General features: G+C 50.7%; 1 protein-coding gene across 15 annotated transcripts in view; it reads right to left on the reverse strand.

Annotated features, from left to right (window-relative positions):
* The window catches only part of VASH2 (vasohibin 2), a 37,544-nt gene that overhangs the window by 12,505 nt on the left and 4,155 nt on the right, over positions 1–20,884 (reverse strand). For 11 of the 15 annotated variants that reach the window (XM_029935312.1, XM_029935302.1, XM_029935306.1 and 8 more), the window contains exons 2-7: positions 18,267–18,355; positions 12,936–12,992; positions 12,317–12,391; positions 5,207–5,594; positions 3,889–4,004; positions 504–560 (exon numbers count right to left, since the gene is read on the reverse strand). In XM_029935312.1, coding sequence (XP_029791172.1) covers positions 504–560; positions 3,889–4,004; positions 5,207–5,594; positions 12,317–12,391; positions 12,936–12,992; positions 18,267–18,355 — 782 coding nt within the window. Of the gene's footprint in view, positions 1–226; positions 312–503; positions 561–3,888; positions 4,005–5,206; positions 5,595–12,316; positions 12,392–12,935; positions 12,993–18,266; positions 18,356–20,884 lie in introns of those variants that run through there. The other 4 variants (XM_029935307.1, XM_029935303.1, XM_029935313.1 and 1 more) reach the window with 4 other exon arrangements.

Here is a 20,884-nt window from a genome sequence, read left to right on the forward strand (position 1 = left end):
ATAAAATGGTCCACAGGAACCCATAAGCTTCCTGGGCTCCCTTGACACTCAAACCCTTCCAAACCCAACCTGCCCCAGCTGTGAAAAAGGAAATCCTTAAGGCCTGACCCACTGGGAGAGCTGATGAAGGAAGATACCTCGGAACCAGTGTTGTGCCCAGGAGAAAGGGCTGTGGGGACAGGGTGAGGGTCTGGGGGTTCAGGGGCTGCTTGTAGATACTCTCCACCATTTTGGAAAAGTTTATGTTCTCACTGAACTATGAGCCATCACCTCTGTGTTCCTGGGGCCTGTCTTGCTGGGGCTGGGGTTGACTTCGGGGCATGAAGGGAAGAGAGTGGTGGAACTGAATCCCCATCTTCCCGTAGCTCTTCCGTCCTGACCCCTCCAATGACTACACCCCTCTCCCTGGTGACTTTCTCCCCATCCCCAGGCCCACTCCAGGCTTCCGGTGGACAGGAGGGGAGAGGGCGAGTAGGGACACTACAAGGTGGCTTTACACTCACAACTGCGGCTGTCTGAGAGCTGTCTTCTGCAGGCACAGGCGTGGTCGCTTGCCTTGGCTGCGTGACAAAGTAGCCAGAGATTAGGTGACTCTGCAGGGTGACTGAAAACCAGTTTCTTTATCTGGCCTCTAGGAGGGTGACCAGCAGGGCTCCTCCCAGAGCATCTTCAGCGGAGCCCCACCATGGAGTGTCAGGCTGGGGTCATACCCCCTAACTCCCCTCAGCACCTCAGTCTCTAGAGGCCCAGGCTGGTCTGGGCAGAGCTGGGCCCTGGAGTCATACTCGGCCTTGTCTGTTCCCCTCAGCAGACCCAGTACCTTCATCTTGACATTCTGCTTTGTTTTAAAGTCAATTCCCTTGGGGCACGTGGGTGGCTCAGTCATTAAGCATCTGACTCTTGATTTCAGCTCAGGTCATGACCTCACGGTTGTGAGATCAAGCCCCGCATGGGGCTCTGTCCTGGATATGGAGCCTGCTTAAGAGTCTCTCTCTCTCTCTCTCTCTCTCTCCTCTCTCTCTCTATCTCTCTCTCTCTCTCTCTCTCTCTCTCTCAAAAAAAAATAAAATAAAGTAAAACATAAATAAATAAAGTCAACCCCCAAATCAGTTCTCTCATTCTGATTGATCAAACCATGAATCTCCAGGAGTGGTCCTGGACCCGCGGCATCAGCCTGGGAACCTCCCAGAACAACAGGTTCCAGATATGCTGAATCTCGAGCACTGGGGAAGGGGCCCGGCAATCTGCTTTAACAAGTCCTCTGGGGACTCTGTACTTGCTCGGATTTGAAGACAGGGTGCAGGATCATTCTAGCCATCTTCCGCTGGGCCCCATGCTGGGTGCAGCCCCTTATCCGTACCCTGTATGGACAACCCACCCACTCTCTCACTCCCCCCCAATGACACACGTCCTTCACCAGCAGGATAAAAGCCACTTAATGTACAGTCTGCCCACTTCTACCTCTTCATCTACCTTACACCTTTCCTCATTCTCATCCCCCACCCCCCTCCCTTTGCTCCTACGATCTTAACAGCTGTCTTCTGCAGGTGCAGACAGGCTCCTTAACACTCCAGATCCATCCTCTCTGCCTATTCCTCCCCCATCTCCTGCTCTGGTTTTTCTTCCCTGGGGCTACTCAGACCCTGCCAGCACTTCCTTCCTTCCTCACCATCTTATCCAACTTTTGATTCAACTGTGGCTTCTAAGTAGATAGCGCTAATGTCACTACCTCTACTCCTCACCTTCCTCAAACTCCAGATCTGCATTCACAGCCATTTCTAGGACAGTGTCCCAGGATGCCCGAGAAGTGCCTCAAATCCCACAGTCCGGACTCTAATGCACCTTCCTCCTCCACTGTTCTCAGACGACCACCACCTAGCACATCATCCTGACCACTGTCTCCTCAACCAGCTTCTGAGATCTTGAGGGCTTTACCATTCCTGGGCACTCAGGGTAACTCTTTCAGGTTAAAAATTGAACATGCCTTGGACTGCAGAGTTCTCATGGACACAAGCAAAACGGATCCAACAGGGATCGCCTGAAAAACCCACAGCTGCCCTTCTGTGCATCAGTCCGTGACGCAGAGTGCTCAGGGTTTCAGGTGCTCAGGGCTCGAGAGGGCAAAGCACAGCTTTCCGGACTGCTCAGCGTCCGCTGCAGCCTGGGAGCTCTGAAGGGAAGGACTCCGCCCTCCAGGGGCAGAAAAGCTACCAAATCAAAGGGCCCCTCCCCTGTTTCTTCAGTAACCAGGTTCCTACTTCTGGAATTCTATGCTGCAGGACCCTCTGGGAACGGTTGACGCATTCATGGTCCCCAGAGACAACTGCTACTTTGTTCAGGGACACCAGTGGATGCATGACTGCATCACAGAGCGGGAGAGATATGGTTAGGGTTAATTTAAGACCAGGGTCAAGAGTCAAGGGTGGTGATCAGCATCAGAGGCAGGATTAGGGTCAGAGGCATGTGTGAAAAATCTGAAGCCATCCTGCTCTCTAAAAGGACAAAGCCATGCTGAAGCCCCCCCCACCCAATCCCATTCTCTAGCTTCTCTTGCTACAGGATCTCCCAACCCCCACCCACCCTGTCATCCCTCCCCTTTCAAAGCCGGGACGCCCATCATCTTAGCCAACCCCCTTCAGGCTGGAGATGCTGAACCCTGGACTCAGCAGTGGGATGTGGAATGAGGACCAACAGGGAACTTTCCTCAGAACTGACAACACTTCATCCTGACCTGTTCTTCCAAAAACAGAACCAACACTCCCCTGCTCTGCCACCGTCCCAGAGGCGAGCTGGGTTCCAGCCCCAGTCCCATTGCCAACCGGCTACAAGACAGCATGAGAGAACAAGCCTTGTGTCCTGCTTTCTTCCTTTGAAAGTGAAAACTACAGCTCTCCCTTCTTACTCCACAGCCTGGGCGTGACCAGAACAATGTGCTTGTGTAAAAGCGGTTCACCAGGAATAAGCGGCTCTCACTACAACTTCTCCATTGATCCTCAAGACTTCTTGTGCGATGGGCAGGGGAAAGCATTTTTATCCTTTGGAGGGGCAAACCCTCCTGAAGGCTTTCCCCAAGCTGCAAGGCTAATGGGCAGCACAGCCCAGGCTCAGCCTAGACCTCTGTGCACTGTACCCACACCATCCCTGGTGCAGCGAGGGATATACCCAGCAGGCTGCTGGTATTAATAAAAGTAATATTTTTTCCCTGTATAATTATAGCCCAAATATTTGCTAGTGGATTATAGCTGGTTACTTTGGGCTTCCTCAGCTTCTCCAATCTGTCACTTCTCAGAGTGGCTGATTTTGACCTAAGAAGCAGGTGTGGCACCACTAGCCTCGGGGCTAAAACAGGGGCTCTAGAGTCAGCAAAAAGGACGAAGAGCCTGTGGATATTTCTGACGCTGTGATCCAAAGAATGATCACTCTTTCCACTGGGCACAGAGGGCTACGGGGTGTTAAGAAAGTTTCATCAATTCTGACAACCCCATCTTCTGGCTGAAAGACCATGAGCCCAGGAAGGTTATATGACAGGCCTTACATCACGTAGCTCAGAAGGAGCTGAGCTGGCCCCAGACCCACGCCTCCTAATTCTAAATCCAGCACTCCTCCCATGCTGCCAAGATTTCAGGCTAGCCTTCATCTCTGGCAGTCTGGGGCTGGGTTCTCCATCTGAATCTAGAGCTGGTGGTGATGTCAGCGCAATGGGAATGATGGGCAGGGTGGATCCTTCTCTACCAGGGATGCCCCCTGAATGAGGGGCGGTCCTCTTGGAGATCTCAGTCAGCTTCAGATGCCAAGCCCACAACACAGCTTTGCCCCCATGGGTCAGGACAAAAGCCCCCCAGATGAGTGTGTTGGGCCTTGAGCTGGAAAAGAGGAAATACTACTCACGACTTGTCTCTCCTGCCGAGCCGTCTAGGCGGGCTTGCCTGTCTCCTTCTGGGGGACAGGGATTTCCCCCGACTTCTCACTTGGGTTGGAGAATGGGCACTTGCAGGTTTCAGGATCTGAAGGAGATGTAAGGAGTTACCACACTGGCTCCTCAAGGACCCCACCCCACCCTCGTGTCCTCCCGCAGCATCCCAGCCCTCAGTCCACCATGATCTCAAGGCTCAGAAGGCACTGAGGCTGGAAGGCTTCCAAGGAGAAGGTCTGAGGGATGCTCCTATCTGTCTGTACCGGCAAGGAGCAAAGGTACCACTTCCCGGGGGCTGAAATGATTGCACTGTGCCCCCATGTCCACAGCAGAGGAGCAGAGCCCAATGCCTCAGCCACCTGGGGCTGCATCTGGGTGCTGGGTGCCGTCTTGTGAAGGCAGAATCCCATCTACATTGCCCCAGAAACCAGCTCATTCTTCCTCTGACTCTTCCATCCCGCACACATGCACAGGGTGGTTTCAATTTATCAAGAATCTCCATTTCCAGGTCCCTCAGGGTAAAGATGACAATCCCCAAGAGCTAAACAGAACTAAGCCTGAGGTCAGCATAATCCCTTTTCCCCTGTGGTCCTCAGTGTATGCACAGGCTTTCTCTCAGTGACCACGAGCCCTGGAGGAACAAGCAGGCATTGTGTCACCATGGAAGTGACACAGTAGAAGGAAGAAGGGTTTATGAGTATAGCTTATACAAAGCCACCACAGTGAATGCTTCTTTGCTATCATGACACCAGGTCAGGATTTTATGCCAAAATGTGTTGCAACTTACAAAGCAAAGCAGAGATATAATGTGACTCTGCAATAGATAATAGTCTAGGTGACCCACTCATCCTGCTATGCACGGGACCGGCTGGTTTTAAGTACTAAAAATTCCATGTCCTGGGAGACCCCTCAGATTCAGACAAACTGGGTGATTGGTTGCCCTATTATAATGAAGACAAAACACAACAAAATGATAACCTTCATCTAAAATGACCAAGACTTTAGATTTGATTGCATAGAAGGAATTGTAGGCCAAGACACGGCTTTTACTACAACATCTAAATTGACTTTAGCTCAGGTGTTTGAAGTAGCGTATGCAAAGAGAAACTTTAATTGTCCATGTCAAATAGTGAATGATTTCTACTTTTTGTTTTAATAGGGTGGCTACTTAGCCAGATAACCTCAAGAAGCTTTTGACCATCCCAGAAACACGGGGCATGAGGCAAGAGGAAGGCAGACACAGGAGGGGGATAGAACTCTCTAGCATTGCTCATTTGCCTTCCCAGCACCTACCTTCATTCTCATGTCCCTGGCGTATTTCTCCAGCTCCTTCCTTATGTCAGCCCTCAGCATCTTTGAGACATTGAGGACCAGCTGCTTCCACTCAATGGGCTGAAAGCTATGAGGCTCATGGGGGACGTACAGCCCAAGCTTGACCTTCTTGACTGTGTGCAGGTACTTCTTGTAGGAGTCTTCAAAGTCAAAGATGAGGTCACTCAAAGTCCGAAAGGTCAATGGCTTGTCCATTAGCTCAGCCCGTCGGCTCATGCCCAGGGAGCCATAGCGGCCATTGCAATAAATCCCCAGCACAACATGGTGGAAGTAGTTTCCTGAGAAGTAGGTTTTAAAGCTGATGGGGAATCGCTCGATGGAAGGCTGTCCATTGGTTAAGTATCTTAGACCATCTGAGTCAAGGAAGAGAAAGGAGGCCTTGAAAACTCACAGAGCTTGGACTCCCAGAATGAAGTGGCCCATTCGGGCAAAGTGTCCATCCCTCTGCCTGTGAGCAGGCCCACACCTAACCTTTCTGGACTAAGACTTTTAGAAAAGATTCACTTGATATCTTTGAGTACCTGTTATACAGTGCATACCAGAGCCAAGTTAATATGGGACAAAGAGAAAAACTTGCCTTCTACTTTAGCAAATAAATAAGTACAAAACAAAACAATGATCTTTCCCTTACCGTCAGTTTTCTACAGGGCATGATGACTATTAAAGACTTTTTTTTAAATGGAATCAGAATGATGTTCTTGGACATGAATTCTGGCTGGAGCCTGTGGGACAGACCAGGACCTGAAGGCCTCTGCAATTCTCCAGAGGAGAAATGAAAACCAGAATAAAGGCAAGGCAATGTGGACATAAAAGAAACAGGCCGGTTGATTATCTGGATGGGAAAGTATCAGAAGAGGTCATACCTGCACCTCATCTGCTCCTCTCATGGGCCCTGGCACGTCCAGGTCAACGGCTTTGGGCACCACACAGAAAGCTGCCCCCAGCACCCAAACCGCAGGCCCCCGTTATCCCCAGTGCACTTGGCATCACAGCTTGGCTTTCTCCACTTATCAGCCCATTTAGATTGACTAACTCAGCCTCTTACCATTACCCCAGTTTGGGACAGTAACCCCATGGAGTGCGGCACCAGCAACCCCCATTACTCCACACGCTGGAGCAAGGGGCAAGAAGTACACATCCTCGAGCCCATCTCAAAGTCCAGGATAGCACTGGACAGGACCCAGTTTTCTGGAGAGTGATGTAGAAAACTCATGGGTGTCTCTTTTCTGCTGAAAACATTTGGTGACTCCAGAATGTTTCTAAGGTAAATAATCATCCAGACGCTGAACCTGGTGGCCAGGGCATGATAAGTGCTCAGTTAGTAGAGAAGGTCCTCCACTCTCTGAGAATCTGTCTTCACCATTTCTTGCCCCCACTCCAACACAAAGGCCGGAGGGGTCTATTCAAGTCAAAATTTGGTACGTGTCAACTCTTCTGCTTAAGGTTTCAGTGTCTCTCATCTTCCCCAGGCTTGGTCCAAATCCCTTACCAAAGTCCTGCCACAAGTCAGTCCCTGTTCATTATTCCTTGGTGGAATTCCTTTCCCCCACACACGGACCCATGGTCCACCCATGACATTTTGAAGGATATGCTGGGACCGTAAAGAATCCACACTTGCACCCTTGGCATGTATATTCCCTCATAATGTGAAGTCAAAGGTAACTGAAACTCTTACATGACTTTTAAATGACCTTTACATTACAAAGCTGTGAGACCAAAGCGACCGATGAAACCTTCAGTGCGATGCCACCAAACACACTTTGCACTACATGACGGCCCTACTGTAGTATAACTTGTCTTATGGCTTTGCTGCATCTCAGCCTTCTAGGGCAGGGATTCAAACTTGGCACAGGTCTCTTGGAACTCCTAGCAATCGCGAGTGGTAAGGATGCCGTGGGCCCTACTCCCTTAATGAAGGCTGCATCCCCACCGGAACAGCCTCATGGCTAGCCCCTCCTCCTTCCTCTCCCTTCCCTGTCCTTCCTCCATGTGGGTTAAGTATCGCCACCATCCCCATTCAAGAACCCCTGTCGTACTTGGTGCTTCATCATCCAGGATTGTAATTGTTTATTTGTTTGCATCTCGGACGGAGTTGTGTTTTGCCTCCTGGTGTTCCCCGGCGCGTAGCCCAGGCCTGGCACCCAGAGGTGCTTGGTTAATGCACAAACTTCCATTGTGAACATACATTTCTTACACTTAAAAAGACTGTGTCAGGGGCGCCTGGGTGGCTCACTCAGATAAGCAGCCGACTTCAACTCAGGTCATGATCTCACGGTTCATGGGTTTGAGCCCTGTGTCAAGCTCTGTGCTGACAGTTCAGGGCCTGGAGCCTGCTTCAGATTCTGTGTCTCCCTCTCTCTCTGCCCCTCCCCCGATGATTCTCTTTCTGTCTCTCTCTCTCTCTCTCTCTCTCTCAGAAATAAATGAACATTAAAAAAATTTTTAAATAAAACAAAAGGACTGGTCAGTGGGGGCCAATCTAGGTTCCCCTGAAAGACAGGCGCTAATAGAAGACAGCCCACAGCCGCGAGGCCAGCCTCCTCCTCTGCCTCATTTAGACACAGGTGACTCCTCTCTGTAAAAATGGTTACCTGTTTTCACTTCCTCGTGACATTAACCAGCAGGAAGGGAGAGAAATCATATCCTTTTGAGCCTTCTTACATCAGTTCTTGCTTGTTTTCTGGGGCAAGTGCTCGGGCTGGAATAAGGGCATTCCCTAGTTGTTTCAGGCGGTACAACAAGCGCTTACTGGGTGCACAGCTCCTGTGCCAGAGCGCCCGCAGGTGGGGCTGTGGAGCCAAAGATAAAGAATCCAACCCTTCTCTGGAAGTCTGTCGGGAACACAGACCCAACGTGGACCCAGTACGATCAGTGCAGCAGTTCCTCAGAAAAAAATGCAATATACTATTGCTATATGATCCAGCAATTCCACTTCAGGGTGTGTGCCCCAAAGCAGAAAAGCAGGGACTCGAACAGATAGTTGCACACCTGTGTTCGTTAGCTGCACTGTTCACAACAGCCCCAAGGAGGAAGCACCCTGAGTGTCTGTGGATGGACAGATAAAGGAAATGTGGTCTATACATACGATCGAATATTCAGCCATAAAAAGTTAAGAAATTCTAGGCCGCCTGGGTGGCTGCATCGGTTAAGCATCCAAATCGGTTAAGCATCCAACTCTTGATTTCGGCTCAGGTCATGATCTCAAAGTTCACGGGTTTGAGCCCCGTGTCAGTCCCTGCGCTGACAGTGCAGAGCGTGCTTGAGATCCTCTCTCCTCTCTCTGCCCCTCTCCTGTACTCTCTCTTTCTCTCTAAATAAATTTTTTAAAAGGTTAGGAAATTCTGGCACATGCAACATGGATGAACCTTGAGGACACTATGTTGAGTGAAATAAGCCAGCCACAAAAGGACAAATTGTACAGCTGAACCTCATGAGGTCTCTGGAGTTGTCGAATTCACAGAGACAGAAGTGGAATGGTGGTGGCTGGGCAGAGGAGAGGGGGGGACATGGGAGTTAGTGCTCAAAGGGAGATTCGGTTGGAGAAGATGAAGTTCTGGAGATGGAGGGTGCTGAGGGCTGAACAAAAGCGTGAATGTTCTCAATGCCACTGAACTGTATACTTAGAAACAGTTAAAGTGGTAGATATGTGTTATAAGTATTTTACTGCAATTTAAAAAACCACATTCACAATAGGTTTATGTCAAGCCATTATGCCGTTCCCCTTGAACTTAAATTTATGCTGTGGGTCGATGGGGTGTCGATACAACGGAAAGGCTCCACCTGAGTGTGAAGCGTGCTGTCAGAGAGGCAAGCCCGTGCCCGCAGGGAGAGCAGAGAAGAGGCCGTGAGGGGACCACACCGAAGTCAGTCGTGTGAGTCAGAAGAGGGAGGGAGGAGGGCGCAGGACAGGCCGGTCTCTAGGATCCGTTCCATCTTGACGGCAATCAGGAAAGCCTTGGGACCTGGAGTGACTGGGCTCAAGAGCAAAGGGACAGGGAAGTGTGAATGAGGGAAGTGGCCTGGGCTTTTCTAGGGGAGAGGAAGGCGGCAGTGCCCAAGCTCCTGGAAGACCCGCCGGCATCCTGGTGGCTGGCGACGTGCCTAACCCGCGTCTGGGAACACACCCGCCACTTGAATCAGCCACAGCACTTTGGTACCATGATTAAGCCCCTTTGGGGTCAGCACGGCCCCCAAAATTGCTGCCAGGATTTGGAAGATAACTTGGAACCAAAGGTCTATCTCTCCGGCAGGCATGTGAGCGTGTGCACACACTGAGGCAAGATGGAAAGAAGGGGCTCTTCATGAATGAAACCGGAACTCGGGACTAACGTCAGACGAGAGGAAACAAGGCAGGACAGGACCGGGGACACAGGGCCCCAAGCAGCAGCCAAGCTGACCTGTTTCAAAGTTGCTGAGGGGCCATTTGCTTCCCAGGACCTGCAGAGGGGCCCGTGGGGGACGCGGACATCTGACCAGAGCCACGTCCTTCACTGCGCTGGGGAGAAAAGTAGGCCATGGGGATGCTGACAAAGGGCAAAGGGAAAAGACGCTGTGACTTTTAGAATTCAGGTCTGTGGTTCTCGTCTGCATCCGAGTCAAATTTCCCTGCGTTCAGCAGTGTGAGCCACGTTCCTGTGCCCTTTCCACCTTCTCTGCACTTTTCTGAAATGTCACACCAGTAAGAACAAGGCAAAACCAAGAGCCACTGTCCTCTGAATCGAGCTGGCCCAGAAGCCAGGCACAGGTGTGTCCCTCACAACCCCGAAAGAACTTAAGTAATCCCAGTTAGCCGAAGTCGTGTTTGGGTTTACACAATTGCTCAGGGACAGTGCTACTGTGTAAGGCAAGATGACCTCGGTCCAGGCACAGCCCTAGTCCACCCAGGGAAGGGCTCGTGCTGGTGCTTCCCCCCTCCCCTCCCCCCGCAAATCCCCAACAACTGTTCACCCCCATTAAACATGCATAGGGCTCTGCCCAACAGCTGTGGGGGACTCCTGCCACAAAAGAGCCTAAACCATCTGCTGTCCCCGCCCCGTCCTGTCCTCCTGCTGGGCTCCGCAGGCATGTTTCATCTCCTTTGTGAGGAGCAGGGATCCTTTGTGTGATGGGAGAGTGGGCAGGGCCTTGGTACAGCTCAAGTTTCCATTTTTCAAATGGCAGCCTGTGCACCTGTGGACATTCGTGTTTCAGACGAGGCCTGGCTAGTGTTCTGCAGGCTGCAGATGGCCAGAAACTCCCCTTCTGTGAAATCCAGCGGACTGGGTGCCTGGGTGGCTCAGTCGGCTAAGCATCTGACTTCAGTTCAAGTTACGATCTCAGAGTTCATGGGTTCGAGCCCTACACTGCGTTCTCTGCTCTCAGCATAGAACCTGCTTGAGATCCTCTGTCTCCCTCTCTCTTTGACCCTCTCCAGCTTGCACTCACTCTCTCTCTTGAAAATAAATAAACATTAAAAAAGATTTTTAGAACACATCCAGGAGACCAAACCAACAGACTGCATCCATCCTACTTGTCCTGAGTCCGATTCTGAGCCACCTGTCCTTCCGCTGACTTCGGAATCTTCCTGGTTTTCCCTCTACCTCTCCAACTTCTCTGTCACCCAGGCTCACCATGTCCAACCAAACCAAAAAGTAGTGAGAATCCATCCTTGATCTTTTCCCCTTCTTATTCCTTGAACAGCAGCTACCAACCCCTAAACACTCACAGTTCCCCAATTTCTATTTCCAGTGCAGAGCCCCTCCTGAGCACCATGGCCTAAATACCCCCTCCCCCAACAACCTATAGGTGTCTCAAACAGAATCTGAGCTCATCTCCCCTAAATCCGCCTCTCCCCATTACGCCCTTCCCTTGGGCTGAATACAGCACATTTATCCGATCACCCAATTTTTCAAGCCGGCAATGTGGACTCATTGCCTCGGGCTCCTCTAACTCTTACAGCTAATCAGCCCACAGGTGGTGCCATGACCCCCCAACTCCTTCCTCCACCTTTACGGCTACTGGGCAGAAGTATCTCACTTCTCGGCTGGCCTCATCCCACCAGCCCATCCTCCACAGCCTGTTACCCAATCCGGAATCTAGAAACCTGTATCGATTGATTCCTTCCTCATCAACTCGTGCACTCAGTTGACCTCTAAGAGCTCTACATTCTGTCTCCTTGATGTCCCCTCATGCCCACTCCCACCGCCAGGACTGTGGTTCAAGCACCGCCATTTCCCTCATGGAACAGCTCCATCTGCCCTTCAATCTGCCCTAAGAACCTCCTCCCTAAAGCACACGGCTGATCATGTCATGTCTCTGCTCCGGATCTTTCTTGGGGCTGCCCACGGCCTTTTGGAGAAAGTTCCCACTGCTCGGAACAACCCTCAAGGACCTAACCAGTCTTACGTGGGACCATCTACCACGTTCATGTCTTGCTGCATTTCCTTGGTCACTGCCCCTTCCAGCCGTCCACCCCAAAGGACCAAAAGTTTCTTTGCTCTTGTACCTGATTATGTTCTATCACCATCATCACCAAGTTAAGTCAGTGCCATCACAGCTTTTCTGGACCATATTCCCCTTAAGCTGAGGGGCCAGGAGTCTGGGGAAAATGGAACAGAACATATGGGAGAGACCAGACCCTTGTGTTCAGCTCTATGTTCTGTGGAGTCAGGACTCTACACCGTTGCTTGGTCTCCTCCACAGTCTACTCTTAGAATCTTCCCCAGAGATGCGTTTGGATAATCCCAGTTCCCCTGAGTGTCTATTCTGTTATAAACCCAGATGAACGCAAAAGATAATGATACACACTCTCTCTCTAGTCCTCTAAAATGGAATTCTTGCGACTAGCAGATGTGGCCTGAGCTAGTGGTGCCAGGTTTAGCTAATAGGTTACATAGACAATGGTCCAATCAAGCTCTGATTTGGTTCAACTCCAGGTGAAAGTTAAAGAGAGGCACCAGGGAAGCTTACCAATTTCCCCCAAGGAGAAAATGGGCATCCTCTCTGTGAATCTAGGACAATGAAGGCACAATTGCCTCACTCGGAGGCTGCCATCTGTGGAATAAACTTAAGCAAACATAACTCAAAGGATACATGCCCAGGATGACAGCTTCAAGGCATTTGATAGGCAAGGACTCCCGAGTCATTTCTTTCGCTGTTTCCATTAACCTGTAGGATAAAGCACAGCAAAGCATCTCAGGACTCATTTTATCATGCGATCAGTCTGTCTGTCAATCCGTCAGCGTGCCTATCTCCACATTAGGTGCCATGCAGGATTGTAAAGGGACAGCAGAGAGCTCGCTGTGGAGGATGGGGCCAGAGTGCATCTGCACTGGCAGAACTAAATTCTTAAATTCTCCACTGCTCTCCCCAAGAGTTAGTTCCTGGAGTTTAGTGCCTATATTCCACAGCATCCTCCCAGTGCCCCAGGACAAGGGCCATTACAAAGAGAAAGTAAAGGAGGCCACATAAAACTAATTTCACGCACCTCCCCCCACCCCCCGAAGAGTTAGATTCCACCATGGAGCTTAGCTGTCAGAGTGGCCCAAGCCCTAGCCCCACCTCCAACTTGGCCCCAGGGTACCCCCAGCTCCAGCCCCTTACAGATCAGGATATATGAGCACTGGGACACAAGGATAAAGAGTGGGAGAAGGAATGGGTGGCTTTCAAGTAGGAGAGAGGTCACCTGGCCCACAGATCATGCACCACTTACCCACTCAGCGGTCTCATTTTCCTAATTTCAAAGAACTGGGTCCCTGTATGATTGTATCTGTGTGAAGTATGTAAAGGGAAAGTGACAGGAAACTCCAAAGGCCCCAGTAATCCAGCAGAGGAAGCTGTACATTGATTTCTCAAAGGGATGAAGAACTGAGGGGCTTCCAGAAAGTGTTCAGTAGCCAGAAGGTGGCCAAGAGCCTCTTACTCCTCACTGTCCTGCCCTGAAAATCAAACTTCTAACTCAAGCCCCAGAACACCTTGGTTCTTTATAATAGCTATCTTCAATCTGCTCTGCATTCTGTTTATCGAATACATGTCTTAATTCACCTACTAGACTACAAAACTCTTGAGAGTTGGGACCATTTATTTATTATCTTTATGTCACCCATGAAGCCTGGCACAAGCCCAACATATTCCAGTTAGCAAATATTATTAAATGCATGAGGAATAAATGAATAGATGGGTGGACAGATGGATAGATAAGTGGGTGGATTGGTGGAAGGATAGACGAATGAATGGAAGGAAGGAAGGAAGGAAGGAAGGAAGGAAGGAAGGAAGGAAGGAAGGAAAGAAGGAAGGAAGGGTGGAATTGATGGAATGGAAAGGTGGGTGGATGGACGGATAGATGGATGAATGGAAAGACTAAACAGAATGGAAGGGTAATTGATCAGAAGGGTGGATGGACGGACATATAATAGAGATGGATGGATGGATGGATGGAAGGAGAAGATGGATGGATGGGTAGGTATGTGGATAGAAGAGTGGGTGGATGGTAGGGTTTCTCAACAGTGCACAGTCTCTGCAGGAAAGCTTACTGTGGCGACCTCACTTTAAATTCACTGGACTGATACTAGACAATGATTATGAAGTCTGAGAAGATGACACTATTACCCACAACTTGGGGTTTAGCTGCTTGCCCAAAAAAGTGTCAAGGTCATTCTGAAGGAGACCAAAGATTCCTTGATGTCATGTTCTGAGGCTGGATCTTGTGTTTTCTCAAAGCCTAAAGAAAAGCTGCTTTATACATTTCTCTTTCCTGTCTCAAAGTCCTATAGAAAAAGGGCATGCTGGGAAGATGCTAATGAACCATGAACTTGTAACCCTGGCAGCATGTATGGGATTAGATGTGTGACCCTACAGTGGTACAGGCAATGGCAGAAGGTGGTGCCAAGCACCTAAATGCCCTGCAAACCCTCCCTGAAGAGGGTGAGGATTCCCCTCCTGGCACAGGCATGCCTGACCACTCACACATAACAAATACAGGGGGGCGGAGGGAGGGGAGGCAGGGGAGGGGAAGGAGGGACTCATTACAGGCAGAATTTGGGCTCCAACCCTGGAAACTCCAATTTCAGGCTAATGGTTTTATTTATTTATTTTTTGATGTTTACTTTAGGGAGGGAGAGAGAGGGAGAGAGAGAGAGAGAGAGAGAGAGAGAGAGAGCGAGAGCACGAGCTGGGGAGGGGCAGAGAGACGAGAGACATAGAATCTGAAGCAGGCTCCAGGCTCTGAGCTGTCAGTACAGAGCCCGATGTAGGGCTCAAACTCACAAACCACAAGATCATGACTGGATAAACCAACTGATCCACCCAGACGTCCCCAGGCTATGTATGGTCTTAACTCTAGATGTCATTCCAAGTCACCCTGCCTGGAGCTGTTTGTTGGAGGCTCCACAGTGAGAGTCAGAAGATGATTTCAACAAGCTCACCAAGCTGGAAATTATCAGCATGAGCCGTAAGAACAGTCAACAACAGTACAGGCTTGCCCAGCTTTTGAAAAATACAATGTAAAAAACCTTAGAGGTAAAAATACAATGTAAAAAACCTTAGAGGTAAAAATACAATGTAAAAAACCTTAGAGGTAAAAGAAAAACAAGGAGCTACGTATTCTGTGAGGTGATTTTTTTTTTCTTTTACTTTACCAAAAATGTCATTCAAGCAGTGAGATTCCATTGCACCTGGGTGGCTCAGTCGGTTAAGCTCCCAACTTCAGCTCAGGTCATGATCTCACAGGTTCATTAGTTTGAGGTTCTCCCACCCCCCCGCCCAGCATCGGGCTCTCAGCTGTCAGTGCAGAGCCTGCTTCGGATCCTCTGTCTCCCTCTCTCTCTCCCCCTCCCTAGCTTGCACAAGCTTGTGTGCACTCCCTCTACTCCCTCTCTCTCTCTTTCTCTCAAAAATAAACATTAAAAAAATTTTTAAGCCAGTAAAAGTCCTATTTAAAGTAGAATTCAGGGGCGCCTGGGTGGCTCAGTCGGTTAAGCGTCAGGTTTCAGCTCAGGTCATGGTCTCACGGTTTGTGGGTTCGAGCCCCACATTGGGCTCTGTGCTGACAGCTAGCTCAGAGCCTGGAGGCTGCTTCGGATTCTGTGTCTCCCTCTCTCTCTGATCCTCCCCTGCTCGCACTATCTCTCATTGTCTCTCAAAAATAAATAAAAAGCATTAAAAAAATAAATATAAAGTAGAATTCAGTGAGAAAATTCTATTTATATGCCTAACTTTCTTCCTTTTCATGCATCTAGTGTGTAAAGTGAGACAAACCTATAATAAAATAATAATTGCCTGGCCTTGGGGCACCTGGGTGGCTCAGTTAAGCATCTGACTTTGGCTCAGATCATGATCTCACGGTTCGTGGGTTCGAGCCCCGTGTCGGGCTCTGTGCTGACAGCTCAGAGCCTGGAGCCTGTCTTTGGATTCTGTGTCTCCCTCTCTCTCTGCCCTTCCCCTGCTCACGCTCTCTCTCTCTCTTTTAAAAATAAATAAAACATTAAAAAAAAATGCCTGGCCTTCTTTGCTCAGTTCCTTAGTTATGAGCTCCGGAAAGTGAGCAGGAGAAGAGAGCCTCTTGTATACATGACCTTCAGAGGGAGAGACTTACTGAGCTGACCCTCAGAGGGTCTCTCCCCACACAGAAAGCTCAGGGGGCACCTGTCTTCCCGGAACGCTGTGCAAGATCCACTGATGGCCGGCACTCTGAACTGTCAGAACTTGTCCTCTCTTATCCTCAAACGAGCGCATCTATAGTCGGGGCTGGCCTGGTGCCCAGTCATGCATCCCTGTGTCCAGGACAAAGCAGTAAGAAGCCCCGAGGAACGAAATACAAGCATGCATTGCCTTTTGCTTTACTGTCCTTCATAGGCACTATGGGGTTTTTTTGTTTTTGTTTTACAGACTGAGGGTTCGTGGCGACCCTGTGTCAAACAAGTTTGTTGGCTCCATTTTCCAACAGCCTTTGCTCACTTTGTGTCTCTGTGTCACACTCTGGTAATGTTCACAGCATTTCAAACGTTTTCACTACTGTTATATTTTGTTATGGTGACCTGTAATCAGTGATTATGCCTCACTGAAAGCTGAGATGATGGGTAGTGTTTCTTGACAAGAAAGACTTTATTTCTTTGAAGCTTATTTATTGAGAGAGAGAGAGAGAGAGAGAGAGAGAGAGAGAGCGAGCACAAGCAGGGGAGGAACAGAAAGAGAGAGAGACTCTGAAGCAGAATCCACACCGTCAGCACACAGCCCGATGCGGGGCTTGAACTCATGAACCGTGAGATCATGACCTGAGCTGAAATCAAGAGTCAGACACTTAACCGACTGAGCCACCCAGGGGCCCCTAAAAACTTTTCAGTTAAGGTGCATACATTGTTATTTTAGATGTGTTACTGTGGACTTAGCATATTGACTGTAGGGCAGTGTGAACACATGTTTTATATGCACTGGGAAACCAAAAAAGTCATTTGATTTGCTTTATTGCCCTATTCGCTCTATTCAGTGGTCTGGAACCGAAACTGCAAGGTCTTCAAGATCTGCTTGTAAAAGTGTGGTCAGAAGGGAAAACACAGAGGTCACACTCTGCCGTCTTTGTGTGGTGGCTCCAGTGGCCAGGTGACTGGAGCGCAGGATCCGGGCAGCTTGTGATGCTTTCCCTCCTCCGGCCCTCTCGCCAGTCAGTGATCATGTCAGTGACCAGCATCAGGGGTCAGAGAAGAGAATGGAAAAACAAATCCCTCCAGGCAACAATGAAAATTTAGCTGACAATGTGCTGCAGGGCGTATGGGAGAAAGAGCTTACGGTATGTAAAGCACATGCAAATTTGCCCCTATCGGGCCTTCATTCCTTGCCAGGCTCCTTCTCTCTAATCTGCGGCTGGATGATCCTTGTGAAGACCGTGTCCTAGATAGAAGTGGGGAGCCAGGAGCCAGGGGCACTTGCGTGGCTCAGTCATTTAAGCGTCAGACTTCGGCTCAGGGCCTGAGCTCATGGTCCATGAGTTTGAGCCCCGCATTGGGCTCTCTGCTGTCAGCACAGAGCCCACCTTGGGTCCTGTGTCCCCCTCTCTCTCTGCCTCTCTCTCCTTCTCTTTCTCAAAAATAAATAAACATTTAAAAAATAGAAGTGGGGAGCCATTCTAATCTCTGGAACATGTGTGAAATGTCCCATGAAATCTTTTCAGCTGAAGGGAAGAACAGACGCCAGCAGGGAACTGATCTCCCAGACAATGTACTGGGGGCTGAAGGGTCTGATGCCGGCTTAGCTCTGAGATGCTCACTGACTCGAGCAAACAGTGTGTCTGTCCCACAGACAACTCTGTCCACCCAGCTCCCATCTGATTCCTCTCCCTGAAGAAAACACCAGCAGGGGCCAGTGGACCACCCACCTCTGCCCCTTTATTCTTACGATGGTGCTGGTATGGTGCACAGGACAGATCTAGCCTTGGTTATAAACAACCCGAAGACGCTGGTGGAGAGAAGGACCCAAGTCCCGCTAGTCTGAACACAGCCGGGACCCCCAGGGCTCCTCGGCGCTTCTTCACATGCACCCCATCCCAGAGCCCCGGGTCCTCCTGGAGAAGGGAGCAAGGCCAGCACTGTGCCAACGGCAGGGCCAAGTACGCCTCTTCCAGAATATGAGTGGTCAGGATGAAGACAAAAAAGTGAGAAAGGAAAGTAAAAGTGGAAAAAGCCCAGGAGGGAAGAGGGAGGAAGACAGACAATAGAGGAAGAGAGGAGGAGGGAAACAAAGAGGACTGAAGAGGGAAGGTGGAGAGACAGGAGAGGAAGGAAAGAAGCAGGGCTCCGGGTGGCCATGGCTGCCTCACTGTGCCTTGCTGTCCTGGCCAGCCCCTGCCTAATGGGGGAAGGGTCTGGCCACTGCAATCACACCCTGTATTATGGTGCCTTCTAGGCACTCACACTGGGGCCTCCCTTCATGCCCAGCCTCACCAACCTTAGAGAGCATTTGCTGACCGGCTGGGGACAGACCTGCCGCCAGACAGGTGCTCACCACGCCTGTCCCCTGGCCGGGTCTGCCCAGTCCCTGGTTGGAAGGATACTGTAGTGTCTTCATGTAGTTCTGGATTGCCTGGAGCCAGTCTGGGATCGTCATCGACAGCCTGTAGTTTGGAACCTGGGGCACTGAAGGCTGCAAAGAAGTAGAGAGAGAACTCTTGATCAAGGAGATGCCCTGGGGCCCAGGCACAGGGCTGAAAGCATCTGAGAGCTGCTCCTGACAGCAGATGCCCACCTCCACAAGGACTCCCAGACCAGCCGTCCTTGGCTGAAGTTCTCCATCTATGTTCCCTCCATACACACCTTCCCTGGGTCACTGTGGCTCTCTAGGGCCCTCTGTGTGTTGTGAATGTGAACACAGCCTGCTTTCCCACGGGAGCCTCAGCGTCTCCTTGAAGCCAAGGACTATGTCCTGTAGTGTCACCCACTGAGCCTGGCCCAGGATGCTCACAGAAGTGCCCCATTATCCCTCGTAGTTTTACTGCAGGGACTACACGTTTTGCTGCATCGCTGGTATGACCCGCTATACTCCAAGAGACCACTGAACACAAGATTAATGGTACCCTGAAGAAATGCAACATGGCGCTCCCCGCGCCATTTCTCCTCAACACCACGGCCCACTGAGGCCCTTCCCTGAGTCTGGCCCAAGTGGATTAGTAAAGATTCCCCTCATGCCCTGACTCTTCCAGTTAAGTGCAGCCCCTACCCTTTCACCGCTCACAGCTGCCAGTCTTTCTTTCCTGGTATGCCTCTTGGTCAACACTCACCGGGATCTAGAACTGAGCGCACAAAGTTCTAAGCCCTGCTGGGAGCAGAAAGGAGCTACAGCAAGCAAAGACAGGAAAGGGGGAGGTAAGTGCCTCTTATCAGGATTTTAGAGCTAAGACACCAGCTCTGAGACACCAGGCAGCTCTGAGCAGCCTGCCAAGGAGGCCAAGAGCAAGAAAGAGCAGGGACTTCCAATCCAGCCACTCCTGGGAAGCAAGGGATGGTGTGTGCTTTATCCCCCGTTTCTTAGCCTCTTAAGCTTCGTCTCTGTGGGGGGGGGGGGGGCAGGGCTGATGGTGACAGAGACACTCAGGCTCCTGTGAGCAGTGCCACTGCCAGGAGGGAAACGGGAGGCTCTGTCAGGCTTAAGCCACTTAGAGAGGAGCAGAAGGGGCCCAGGGGCAGATTAGTTCATCCTCGAGAAAACCAGGAAACAGAGGCCCTGGGGATTTAGTGCTTAGCTGTTGGAATGTGAAGCCGCTGATGGCGAGACTTGGGGACAGCGTGGGGCAGCCTGGCTGGGCACCGGAGCCAGACGCTCCTTGCTGCAGGGTGTTCCCCGTCTCTCCCGGCACTCAGGCCCCACAGTGAGGCCGCCCCTCGGCCTGCAGCGCGTCAGGATGGGGGCTCTTGCATACTTCTCCACCGTCCACACTGGGGCTGCATTGACTTAAAATGCTACTTGACATTCTTGTTCTCTCAGCGCCTCTCTTCTCTCCCAGAGTGGCAACTCACTTCCTATTTGCCAGCAACTGCCCCTTCAGCAGAAAGGAAACTTAGTCACACGGCCTACTTCACAGCCAAGGTGCTGAGTGTGTGTGTGAATGTGGGAGGTGTGCGCATGCCTGCACAGCTGTTCTGCGAACTACATTTTGTTTACAACCTATCAACTCAAACTACATTCCCTTCTCGGAGAGTAATTTTTTGGAGCAAAGTGTTCCAATTTGACCATTTGCTTACATGACCCTCTGACATGCGCAGGTGCGCGCGCGCGCACACACACACACACACGGAGTCAAAATATGCACTGTATCCTGTATTTCTGTCCTTACAAACACTAGAAGTGTCAAGCTTGTCCTTGTTTTCTGCAGTAACACCTACTGATCGACCCATACCTGGAATTCTGTCTAAGAATGTGCCAGAGAGTTCACAGGGAAGTGAGGAGGGAAGGGGAGATGTAAACAAACATTTCTTTAGCACCTGCTGTGTTCCAAGTTCTAGGTACAAGATGGGGGGCGGGGCACAGAGACGGAGGAAGGAGGGAAGTTATACAGCATTAAGGCACAAGCATCTCTCTATACAAAAGTGGTACTTGTACCTATCTAATAGAAAAGATGGTAAGTGTGGGGAAATGTCCCAAAGAGTCACCAGCCACCTAAGGGACTCTTGGAGGGGTGTCCCTTGGCCGGAGCCCTGCCATAGGCAGAATGACTTGGTTTGGAGGTGACTATAGGGTCCAACCACCAAATTATTTCAGCTCCCCCAAGCCCATCAGAGCCCACAAGAGCCAGATGGTGGGGTGGGAGTCAGGTGGCAGCTGGTCCTCAGAATAGCAGCCCAGTGGCGCCCAAGGGCTTTTAAAAACAGCTGCCTGGTTACCTCAGCCCCTGCCGGGAGAGTGCAGGAGCGGGCGGCCACATTCCCCAAGTCCCAGCTGGGGATCAGGGCTGAGGTGGGGAGAGAAGCCGAGGCAGCTGAGAGGATGATGTCATCGGGCTACAGCTCACCCGGCTGTCTGGGCAGGCTGTCTGGGGCTCGGGCGGGGGGCCAGCTCCCAGCCAGCACCTCTGGCCACCGAAGCCCCCACAGGCTGGTGAGTCTAAACCAGGTGGGCTCCTTGGCAGGTGATTATGAGACAGACACAAGGCCCGAGTCCCTGCTCTGCTAACGACTA

The sequence above is a fragment of the Suricata suricatta genome, chromosome 3 (assembly GCF_006229205.1).
Source record: "Suricata suricatta isolate VVHF042 chromosome 3, meerkat_22Aug2017_6uvM2_HiC, whole genome shotgun sequence".
Classification (NCBI taxonomy): domain Eukaryota; kingdom Metazoa; phylum Chordata; class Mammalia; order Carnivora; family Herpestidae; genus Suricata; species Suricata suricatta.